At 44.2% G+C, this 12,553-nt stretch overlaps 1 protein-coding gene across 4 annotated transcripts in view; it reads left to right on the forward strand.

The window, feature by feature from the left end:
• Positions 1 to 12,553, forward strand: part of LOC118591133 (mitochondrial intermediate peptidase) — a 137,643-nt gene that overhangs the window by 85,871 nt on the left and 39,219 nt on the right. The window contains exons 17-18 of one of the 4 annotated variants that reach the window (XM_036199248.1): positions 6,100 to 6,157; positions 8,263 to 8,816. The exons of 2 other annotated variants lie outside the window; for them this stretch is intronic. In XM_036199248.1, the coding sequence (XP_036055141.1) occupies positions 6,100 to 6,157; positions 8,263 to 8,297 (93 nt within the window). In that variant the 3' untranslated portion in view covers positions 8,298 to 8,816. Of the gene's footprint in view, positions 1 to 6,099; positions 6,158 to 8,262; positions 8,817 to 12,553 lie in introns of those variants that run through there. One more of the 4 variants, XM_036199247.1, reaches the window with a different exon arrangement.

The raw sequence follows: 12,553 nt of genomic DNA on the forward strand, positions 1-12,553 counted from the left end.
TGGGGAAAGTAAGATGTGCCCTTGATTAAGAGTTCATAAGCTGTGAAAGGCCCCACAGCATGAAGTCTGTGGTTCTGAGAGCAGCCTGGGTGAGAGTGGGACAGTTTCTGTATGTCAGATACAGAGTCTTCAGCTCTGCAGCTCTTAGTGATGCCTTCCCACTGCTCTTCCTGTTTTCCTCCCAGGCTGGTGGATAAGCCGGCTTCCCCCCACCCTGCCAGCAGGTGTACACACAGCAGTAGGGACACTTGCCCTACAGCCCTCTGCATGATCCTCCTAAGCTGGAGTTTTTGCATGTTCTTCTCACCCAAGGTTCATCCAGCAGCACACAATAAGCGTTCTCAACCTTCCTAATGCTGCCATCCTTTAGTACAGTTAGTTCCTCATGTTGTGGTGACCCCAACTATAAAATTATTTTCATTGCTACTTCATAACTGTGATTTTGCTACTGTTATGAATCATCATGTAAATATCTGATATGTAGGACATCTGATATTTGGCCCCTGTGAAATTGTCTTCCAACCCCCAAAGGGATCTTGCCCCACATGTTGAGAACTGCTGCCCTAACTGTAACTGTTCAGATGTCTATCAGTAATAGAAATATAGAAAGTGTGGTATAGCAGAAAGGTGTGTGATAGAGCAATGAACAGGTTCCTGTGAATACTCCCTTCTGTCTCTGCTGAGCATCAGCCTTTGTTTCTGGTAGCTGTTGGCCAACACTGTTGCAGAGTGATTCTCTGAGTTCCTTGGCTCCAGCAATGCTGAGACATACGTTAGTTCTGCATCGTCCCCAGTATTTGATATTGCCAGCTCTTCTGATTCCAGCCTTTCAGGAGGCTGAGCGTGGTCTCACCGTGGTTTTCACTGGTAGTTCTCTGTTTGCAGGCTGCTTGTCTGTCTTCTGGATGACAGATTCTTACAGAAGACTGGCAAGCTGAGGGGACCTGAGAGAGACCAGCTGAGGGTTGTCATGAGGGGTAAGAGGTTGTGCTGAGGTAGAGAGGACTCTGAGGGGAGGTTAAGAACACAGGCTCATGGGAGATGAAGGGTCTTAGCAGCACCAAGAGAAGTGGCTCAGGATGTTAGGTAGCCCTGCCGAGCGCGCGCCTACCGAGCAGGGGCTGGTGGAGAGATGAGGTCAGAGTGCGTGCAGTGAGGGTGAGACGGGCCGAGACCTCTCATTCTGCAGACACTGGGGGTCAGAAGGGGCCGTAGAAATGACGGGTTTCATAGTTTGTGAAGAGCAGTTACAGAAGCCAGGTGTACATCCAGCTCTGAGTGTCCCAAACTGGAGCTGTGTTCCAGAGACCCACAAATGAGGATTGAATGGCTGGCTTGAGACGTCACAGACAGTGTTCTGTAAATATGCACTAGTGTTGGACTGGGTTTCTCTCATTTGTACTCGTTTACTTTCCCAAAACAAAGATAACAGAATAAAAACATCTCTCATAAGACAGTGGACAAAGCATGGGCCAGTAATGAAAGACAGATATGTGTCACTTACTTATTATTTAGTTGTATATACTTTGTAAACAATATATAGTTACATATAATTGTTATTGAAATATGTGGGAATTGTTCAGTTTCCCAGCACTCAGAATGGACAAGTGGATCAACAGGAGCACTGCACTTGTGCATCAGATTGTGACCACTTTGTGCATAGTAACACTGAGTACCAGCTTCGATACACTACTCCAGATACTTTATTTCCTCATAAATGCATCCACAGGTTTGGCAGGAAAGATCAGTAACCCAAAGAGCTTATATACCTACCTAACCCAGTAGTTACTTGGGGGGATTCATGCTGAAGAAAGAACTATAAAATAAAAACAAATAAAACTGTAGGCTCAAGCCTCACAAGTACAAGAACAAATTGGAAAGAATCCATTGGGGCCATCATGGCTGTCCTTAGGCCTGTTTGGTAGCAGTGCTGCTCACCTCTCTCTAGCATGAGCTACAATTTCACCCCTTGTCCCTTGAAGTTGTGACCGTGTAATTGTTTTGAGTAGTGATGTGTGAGCGTCTTGGTGATAGGGAGCGTCACCTTGGCAGTGGCCCAGAGAGCTACCATCTTGCCCATTGGAGCAAACATTCTGTGGTTTACGTTGTTGGGTCCTGACTTGATGTTGCCTGACTAATGGTCCATATGATGAAACGAGATGCTACATCTGGAGCTGCAATCGGCTAGATTTCCAAATCATGTGGCTGGAGCTGCAAGGGGCCAGAGCCACAATCAGCTAGACTGCTTGAGGGTTTGTAGACCCCGGCCCAGGCCTGAGCACATGGCTAGACTTTAGCTTTTAGCTTTTTTTTTCCTTCTCCTAGTAGGTAGTAGGTACTTTCTCCACCCCCCCTCCCTCTCCCCCCTCCCCTCCTCTTGCTCATCGTCATCATCGTAACTAGATGCCATAGGCAGTATTCACAGATAGTTCTTAAGTCTAGTGGAAATAGAAATTTATAGATGTGATTTTAAATATGGAACAAAAGGCTACGGAGAACATTAAAACATTAATACATGTTTATTACCTGTTGTGGACTAAGAATGAGTTTCATTCTTTTTATTTTATATATACAGGTGTCAACTCACATGTGAGCATGTGGAGGTCAGAGGTTAACATCAGTGTCTTCCTTTGACACTCTACGTTATTGTGTGTGTTATGTTATACATATGTGTAGTGTATGCACACAGACATGTGCAGGTATATACATCAGTTTGTATGTGTGGAGACTCGAAGGAATGCTGGGTACCTTGCTCTGTCACTCTCTACATTATTGTGTGTGTTATGTTATACATGTGTGGAATATATGGACATGTATGTGTGCAGGTATATGCACCAATTTGTATGTGTGGAGACCAGAAGGAATGCTGGGTGTCCTGCTCTGTCTCTACATTATTCCTTTGAGACAGTCTCTCCGTGAACTTGACTGGCAGCCAGCCAGCCCCCTACCCTGTCAGTGCCCTCCTCCCTGCAGTGTTGGGGTCACACCCATGCCTAGCTGTTAACGTGGTGCTGTGGATTTGAACTCAGATCCTTATACTTAAACAACACACACTCTTAGTTACTGAGCCTCCTCCTCAGTCCATCTCCACCGATTTGTTAGGACAGGATCTCTTACTGAACCCCTCCTGGGAAGCTCACCAGTCACCTGAACCAGCTGGCTGGCAAGGCCCAGGATCCTCATTTCTCTGCCTCTGTGGTACTGAGTTTATAGGCACATGCCACTTCTCCTGACTCTTTCCCTGGGAATTCAGAGTCTGAATTTAGATCCTGATGCTGCATAACAAGTCCTTTATTGACTGAGCCATCTCCTTGGCCCCTTGCTTTTTTTGTTTGTTTGTTTTTTAATGTAATATCCCATTTTTTTCACTAATGAGCATATATTCCCCATAAACTCAGAAAAGTAAGAACAGCTGAACCCTTCCCAGTTTGTTTCCTGTCTGCTGTGCTATTAGAGGGGAACAACTCTTTGAGGTGACCTTTGCCACAGGGTTCAGCTTGTTTTAGCTCTGGATGTAGCATGCACAGCCCTGGAGCTGGGGCCTTGGGATGTTGCTCTTGTCCTCTTCCTGGAAGAGCCTGGAAGTTCTCCTGCTGCAGAAAAGCCTTGTTCTAGGTGACAGTGTCCTCTGGCAATAAGCACACGTCACCAGCTACTGTGCGGAAGTGCCCTGCTGGAGGCATTAAAGACAGGTACTTGGTTTGGATTAAACACCCATAAATTAACAAGTGAAAGTGCCGGAAGCCCTGGCCTCACGAGGGTGGTATTGGAGGTGAGGCCTGGAGGGCTTGCTTCTTAGGTCATGAGCTGGAGCACTCTTGAAGGCCCAGGTGTCTTCGAAGTGGTTGAGCTTCCTCATCCTCTGCAGTTGCCATGTGAAGACAATCATCCATCAGACGGGTGCAAGTCCTCATGCACACCGCCAGTAACTGAAGCTTGGTGTCCCAACTTCCGGGAAGCAGTGCCTAATGGCTTAGGCTGGCCAGTTTAGCTAAGATGTAAAGTTCCGATTAGTCTTTCACTGTTTTGTATGGAGTGGAACACGCACCTGCTCACCAAAGCTGTGGCCTTCTCTTCCCCACTGTGGTTTCCCAGGCCCTGCCTTTCCGTGGGGTCAGTGTTTTACTTCAGCTCAAAGCCTGCCCCAGAACCCCAGTCTCCTGGCTCTACCCTTTGTTCAAGGCTTGGACTCACATTTATATTCTAGAAGACCTGCAGGTGACCCACGCGTGCACATTTCTGCTTTAACCTTTGTTATACCTTTAAGACTAGGACGGCTGGGTAAAGGTGCACACTGCTCACATTCCACACTGCACAGTTCTTGTGCGGAGAGTCCCTTGCTGGCCCTAGTTACTGACTTGACTTTTCAACTGTACTGTAACTTGGGGCTGTTCACCTGACGCCTCCTATTACTGTTGAAACCAACATTCTTCCTTGTGTTCCCTGTCTTTATACAAACGGGCAAGACGAGTCTGAGCAGTTCTCAGATTCCCGTGTTTATATTGGTCGTCTTTTTATAGGAACATTAATATCTTATCCTTTTTATAAGTATTTTTCACATATATTGACTCAGCTTCTTCATAATTCTCTTAATATTCAAAAACCTTTATTTTTGTTGGATTGATTGTGTGTATGTGTGTGTGTGGGTGTGTGTGTGGGTGTGTGTGTGTCTTGTTAGCTCTAGTAAGAGCTATCAGAGTTTTCTTATGGTTCTCTATCACACTCAAAAAATACTTCTTGACATTGTACAACTCTGTCTGAAAACAGAAATAAAGACTTCCCTTTTAGTTGTTGTTATTATTATTGGGTGTGTAGTTTTGCACCCCCCGTGAATGCAGTGCTTACAGAGGCCAAAAAGAAGATGGTGGATTGGTTCCCTGGAGCTAGAGTTACAGGCAGTTGTAAGCAGCCTAATGTGGGTGCTGAGAAACTTGGTCCTCTAGAAGCACAGTAAGTCTCCTAACTGCTGAGCCATCCCTCAGCCGGAAGACTTTTGAATGCATACATTTGGCTCATACTTTGCTTTGATACTCTTATCTACTCTCAGCTCTTGATGTGAGTAACTTGTGGTCTGAGATTTGGATCAAGCTCTCGTCTCTCTCCCCGGTTTGCTAACCCCTCATCCTTCCTGGATGCAAAGGTTGTCTTTGTCAGCACTTTGTGGATTTTTTGTGTACACCAAGGTTTGTTCTGTTTCTGAGCTTGCCATGTCAGAGGCTCTTGCCTAGGCTGCATAACCATGTGTGCAAGTTGTGTTTGAAGGTCATTTTTAGTGTGGCTGCCTTGGTTCTACTGTTCTGGTCACCTGCCTAGTCCTCTCACATTGCCATGTATTCACCATGTTCTTAGATGTCGCTCATGTCATCTATTTATTTGTTTGTTTATCTATTTACTTTCTCTTTCTTTGTATATGTGCTGCCAAAGCAAGCACCTTTTTCTTTGAACTAGGTCTTGCTAAGTAATATTTTTGCTGTCCTTTCTAAGGTTTGCATATTTCCAATTGTCCTAGATTAAAGCAAATGACTTGAACTTTCAAAATAAGGCTTAAATAATAATGAAAAAAGATGATCATCCTTATTACGTTTATTGTTTTAATGGGATGTTTCCTGTTTTTCCTACGGTTTGGAAGACTGGTGGCTATATTTGAGGGAAGAGAAGATTCCAAGTGTAGAGTTCTAATGTTGGAGACAAGAGTGAAGAAGTGATATGTGTCTGTGGTGTCATCCAGAGCACCCACAGCATGTGTCGGAGGGGGCTCCTGAGCCTGAGTTTAATTACACCTGGTGTAATGCAGGAGTCATATGCAGTGAAGAGCACCAAAGTCCCGTGGCAGGGTCACGTCTTGTGTATCAGATCATCATCTGTGTACGAGGATCAAATGAATGTGGTTGGTGTTGATTATGAGCTTGACAGGGTCTAGGAGATGAACCTCTGTATATATCTGTGAGGGAGTTTCTAGTCTGGATTAATTTAGGGAAAAGAACCACCTTAAATGTGGGTAGTACCATCCTATGAGCTAAGGTCCTAGATTGCGTATGAAGAAAATTGCTGACCAGTGGAATTTATCTCTCTCTGCTTCCTTACTGTGATGGTGGCCAGCGCTTCAACACTCCTGCTGCCCTGCCTTCCCCACTGTGCCCAACTGCACCCCCAAACTGTGAGTCACAATAAACCTTTCCTTCCTTGAGTGTTTTCATTGGGTGTTTTTGTGCAGCTGATAGAACAGGAAATCAGTGTGATGCTAACACAGTCTAAACAGTACAGATAGATGTTGGGCATCACTGTTGGTGGTAGAATGATTGAGGTATGGCTTGAGAGGGGCATTTAAATGATTGAAAAAGTGTGGTGGGGGGAGTAGATTAATCAGTTGCTCACAAAATGGGTCAGAAAGTAGACTGACTTCAGTGGAGATCTCACTGTGTGTTTAGCCTGTTCAGCCTGTTGTCCTCAGGGATTTATTTGATAGTGGTCTCTGCTTTTCAAGATTAGCCACTTGCCAGGCCACCAGAGGCCCCTATTGCAATGCCCAGCTAGTTGTTTAGTGGCTGTATGGCAGGTCTGTGTCCTTCTCATGGCATTCTGTGACCATGTGCTAGAATCATTGACCTCAGACACAGCTCCACTTGTAAGGTGTGTGGTGGTTAATGAGAGGTGCACAGGAGTGGCCGTTTGCTTGCTTTCCTTTCCACACTGTCTTCAGAGTCTGACTTAGCGCTGATGCAGGCTTTCTTTTCCCATGGGTATGTTTTCTGTCTCCAGGAAGCTTTGAAATAGTCTCTGATTTATAGGGAGTGCAAAGTGAACTGAACTTTCTTGGAACATGTAGAAACACTCAGACACTTAAAAGCCAGAATGAAATAGCATGTGAAATGATTTATATAATTGTAGCAAAAACTTTTTTCCACTTACCCAAAGTGCAGTCTAAATACTTTCACCTAACTGAGTCCTTTAAATGGAAGCAAGGTCTGTCTATAAATCAAGCGTAGTTTACATTCTCAGAGCCACTTCTTCTAGCTCATTTTCCCTCTTGAAATCTAGTATATCCTCCAAACAGTTGAGCCAGTCATGTCTGTGTACGAGGATCAAATGAATGTGGTTGGTGTTGATTATCAGCTTGACAGGGTCTAGGAGATGAACCTCTGCACATATCTGTGAGGGAGTTTCTAGGCTGGGTTAATTTAGGGAAAAGAACCACCTTAAATGTGGGTAGTACCATCCTATGGGCTAAGGTCCTGGATTTCGTATAAAGAAAAGAGCTGACCAGTGGAATTTATCTCTCTCTGCTTCCTTACTGTGATGGTGGCCAGTGCAGCACATATACAAAGAAAGAGAAAATAAATAGATAAACAAATAAATAGATGACATGAGCGAATTTAAGTAAAGAGGAAACACAGGAAGGAGTTTGGAGAGCAGAGTGCAGCTCCAGGTGTATAGTTCAGAGGGTCACAGCAGTGACAGCAAGTGGACAGCACTGGATGCTATTGAACCAGCTCACGTGTGTCAAGCTGTTCAGCTGGGAGCTTTGTCTGATAGGAGCTGCCAGTCACTACAGCTCAGTGCTCAAGGGACCTTCCTCACAGATCTTCAGAATCCTTATGCATGAGTCCAGACTATCTTCTTGGTCTTTTGAGACAGGGTTTCTCTCTGGCTGTCCTGGAACTCACAGAGATCCACCTGCTCTGCCTCCCAAGTGCTGGGATTAAAGGCATGCACCACCACACCTGGCTGGCATTCCAGACTATCTTCCAGTAATTTCTCACTTGAAATAACGTACTAGCACCATGTTCCTCTCACCCAGTTTCTCCCATAGTGATACTCCTCACAGCTATGGGGTGTTGTCAGAGGAAGAGGACAAGCCTTGCTGTGGTATTGCCAGCTCAGTAGTCTACATTAGTTTATCATGACAACTTATGAAATTGACTGTTTTTGTTTCTAGGATGGTACAGTTGAGAGTGTAAAACTACCTTAAAAAGTGAATATGACTTTGTTCTATTTAGGTGGGAGTCAAATTGCATACGGCTAGGAGCAATAGTGTGGGGGTCGGTAGGGACTTGGAATGCCATGGAACATCTGCATCCCATTGGGGTGTTAGGAAGCACAGGTGCCTGAAGGTGCTGGTGCAGAGAGCCGTGGAGGCCCTTTCCCGTGGGCTGCTTGGGATGGCTGTGAGAGAGAGCACCCGTTTTCAGTTGGCTGCTTCCTGGTGCTCTCTTCAGGCCTCTTCCTCTCTCTCCCTTGGTAACACTATTTTTCTTATTTCAGCATTTGGACCAAATGCTGAAGCTAAAGGGCCATAGATCAAAAGTTGCATTGACTCTGGACTCAGCGTCTCTGTACCCTCTGGACTCTGGACTCAGCGTCTCTGTACCCTCTGGACTCTGGACTCAGAGTCTCTGTACCCTCTAGACTCTGGACTCAGTGTCTCTGTACCCTCTGGACTCAGAGTCTCTGTACCCTCTGGACTCTGGACTCAGAATCTTTGTACCCTCTGGACTCAGAGTCTCTGTACCCTCTGGACTCTGGACTCAGTGTCTCTGTACCCTCTGGACTCTGGACTTAGCGTCTCTGTACCCTCTGGACTCTGGACTCAGTGCCTCTGTACCCTCTGGACTCTGGACTTAGCGTCTCTGTACCCTCTGGACTCTGGACTCAGTGCCTCTGTACCCTCTGGACTCTGGACTCAGAGTTTCTGTACCCTCTGTATTCAGAGTCTCTGTACTCTCTGGACTCTGTACCCTTTCTCTTTCTTTCAGAGCTGGGCATGACCTCCTGTATTGTTTTCACAAACAATATAATTTTAAAATTATTATCACTAATATAAAATGACCTGCCATTTGAAAAATTGTGCATTAACTGTCTTGGCTCATGATTTTGTTTCTTTCTTGAGTAAGTCATAAAACATTTCTCAGACAGACCAGTTTTAGACCTGAATTACTTAGAAACCCTAACCACATCACATGCTGAGTCTCATCATGTCTGTTTCCCTCGTGTGTCTTATGTCCTTTGACAGACATTGCCAGAACATGTGACTGGAAATGATGGGATGTGGTGTTGAGAACTCTGGCATGGGAGGGCAGTGTAGGTACTCATGGAATCAGAAATGACATTTCATTTGAGCATAATTATTTCTAACTCAGGTCTTATCCTACATTACTATGGTGCATAGGTTATGTCTGCAGAGAGGTGCGCACAGTTCTGGAGGCTGTGGGACCCTTAGAAAGTTTGAGGTTGGTCAGCTGAGTCCTGACAGCATCAGGGATGAGCTGTGGGGAAATAGCTATGGTTCCAATGGAGGGTAGATGTGTGTGTGTGTGTGTGTGTGTGTGTGTGTGTGTGTGTGTGTGTGTACGTGTGTACATGCACACAGATTTGTTTATGGTCAATTTATTGTTAAAGACTCACACGACAACTCATTGGGAAAATAATTGTCTTAAAGAATGGTGATGGGTCAACTAGATGCCCACATAAACTTGAACTCCTGCATATTTTTATATATAAAGACTTACTTAAAACAGAGTAGAGAACTCAATTTAGGAGCTAAAACTAAATATTGCTAGAAGAAGGAAGACATGGGTCTACATAGTCTTCCCTTGGATTAGACAATAGTTTCTAGATTGACACCAGCAAGCAACCAGAGAGCACAGATAATTTGGACTCATTGATACTTTAGAAACGATACTCAAAAGGCATTCCCATGAAGGTGAAATGGCATCGCACAGTGATAGGATGTGTGTCTAATGAGGGTTTAATATCTAGGCTGTACAAAGAACTCTGACAACAGTTAAAAAGCAAATAACCCACTTTTAAAAATGAGCAAAGGATTTCAAGAGCTGCTTCTCCAAGGAAGATAGATAATAGAATGTCAATAAATACACAACACTCAAGGTCATTAGTTAAGAAAATTCAAATCGGGTTGGGGATTTAGCTCAGTGGTAGAGTGCTTTCAGCTGGGGGGGGGGGGGATTTAAAAAAAAAGAAAGAAAGAAAATTCAAATTGAAGACCCAACGGAAGTACCCTTCCTCTGCCCATTAGTTAGCTTGTAAGTTAGTTGTTGTCATTGGAATACCAGGCCTGACACAAACAATTTTCAAAGAAAGGTTTGCTTTGCCTCAGTGTTTCAGAGGGCTTCTGAACTGTGGTAAGACTGAACATGATGGTACAGAAGGTGTGTAGAGCAAAGCAGTCTACCTCATGACAGATGGGCTGGAGACGAGACGTCTTTACAGGGCACACTGCCAGTGGCCTACTTTCTCCAACCTGGCCTCACATCCTGAACTTCTCATCACCTCCCAGTAATGTCCTCCTGATGTGACCCCTCCCCCCAGGGCTTCATCTGTGAATTAGGTTAGAATCATCAGGGGCCATCACTTCCCTGAAGTCCATCAGCTGACTTTCAGTATGTGAGCCTATGAGAGACATTCAGATTCATGCCATACAGGATGGAAGTGGGGGAGTGTTGATGTGGATAAGGAGAAATTAGAGCTCTCCTCTCTGCCAGTGGGAGTGTAGAATGTATAACAGCATTGGCAAACAGTCTGGCAGTTCCTCAAAAAGTAAACAAGCCAGATGACCCAGCAATTCCATTCCTAGGTGGAATGTTGTTGTGTGTGTTAGTTTTTCTCAAAAGAATCAAAAATAATGTGGCCACCCCACATTTTGCATGTCTTCATAGCAAAATTATCCATGATATCTAAAAGTTGGAAGCAATCCAGATATCCATTAAGTATGTGATGGGTGAATTTAAGTGCTACATGTATCTACACAATGGATTATTAGTCTATCATGAAAATACTGAAGCATGGGAAATCCTTGAAAACACTATATTCATTAAGAGAAGGCAGGCACAAGAGACCATGTTGTGATTGATTAAGAAAAGATCTAGATGAAGTTAATTCTCGAGTCAGAAAACAGTTCAGTGATTTTCAGAGACTAGGGAGGAAGAATGGAGAAGACTGCTTGCTAATGGATGTAGGGTCTCTCAGTGATGGATGACATGCTCTTAATTTGAGAGTGAGGGTGTGTGAATCAAAGAATTATACACTCTAAAATGAATTACAGGGTATATGACTTTCATCTCAATTAAAAGCCAGTGCTGATGGACAATGTACAGAGAGTGAGAAACTTTGGAACACTCAGTCCTAAATGAGATGTCTCCCTCAAATCCCTCGGGTTCAGGGAACTACGCTGGAGGGGATGGATGACGTCAAGGAAACAAGGCCTTCTAGACTTAACAGAACTGATGCACACATATATGAACAGAGATGGCATGCACAGGGCCTGCACAGACCCAAGCCACTGGAGTCCGAGCGGGCACTGAGAGTGGAAGCAGACACAAGCCCCCATCCCTGACCCAGAAGCTATCTCCAATTGACACCTGCTCACAAAGGAAAAATAGTTTTAGTTTGCTCCAATGCATCCACATTTAAGGTAGGCTCCATGCCCAGTAGATGGCTAACACAAAATGTACTCAATAGTAATTTTGAAGGTTTTTCCTCTCACAGTGTTTTTGTCTGGGCATTTTCTTAACCTATAGATCTTTTGCTTATCTGGTATGGCCTCTGATTTTGTTTTATGGGTTTTCTGTGTGCAAGTGTGTTTCAGTAGCTGTATTTCTAACTTTGTTTTTTCTTTGGTACTTATTATTTTAGATGCCTGTTTGTATTTTAATGTGGATTTGGGTGGGTTGGGAAGTGGAGAGGATCTGGGAGGAGTTGGGGGAGGGGAAACCACAATCAGAACATATTGTATGAAAAAAATTATTTTCAATTAAAAAAATCACGGTCACTAAGCAGGTATGGATCAGCTTTGAAACCAGGTGTTCTTCCTGTTTCTGATGCTGTAATATGCTCCTTGGACTAGAAAACAGGGAGTTGAGTGCTACATTGAAGGAATGAATAACTTGATGATGAAGTGGCCGGGGCCTGAAAGCGAGCCATGCCACCTACGATCTTGTGCTGAGTTCTTAATCTCTACAACAATCTATTTTTCCTTATTGATAAAAACCAGACAATAAAACAGAAAAAAATGGGGGAATAAAAAGTCAGTGTTGACATAATACTTGGAGCAGAGAGAACTCACAAGGGTCATACTTGACGGCCTTAATTTGCTCCCATGAATGACACCAAATTGCTGCAGAAGTCAGAGATACTGTACTTCCAAGAGGTGTTCTTCTTAGTGAAGATAGTGAAAATATCTTCTTACATAGAATAAGTTTTGAAGGAAATGGAAGGCTGTCAGTTCATGTCATGCCCATCTCACTTACTGACCTTTGGGAGATTTTATCTGGAGCTTCTGCATTTAAGCTTAACAGAAAACACCCCAATATTCTTAGCTCCCACATGGAGCAGAGCACACAGCGTTGTAATCCTGCTGCTGCTGTTATGCACATTGCTGTGTGTGTGTATTGATTCCAATTAACAGTATTGGTCCCCTCATCTCTTTAAAAATTCCAGTAACGTGCTGTTGGGCATTACTCAGGCGCTTCTTATGTTTCAGCCACAATTATAACAGTTTCTACTTTTGTGGGAAAGGGGTTGTACAGGCCATTACTTC

This window comes from Onychomys torridus, chromosome 9 (genome assembly GCF_903995425.1).
Source record: "Onychomys torridus chromosome 9, mOncTor1.1, whole genome shotgun sequence".
Taxonomy (NCBI): domain Eukaryota; kingdom Metazoa; phylum Chordata; class Mammalia; order Rodentia; family Cricetidae; genus Onychomys; species Onychomys torridus.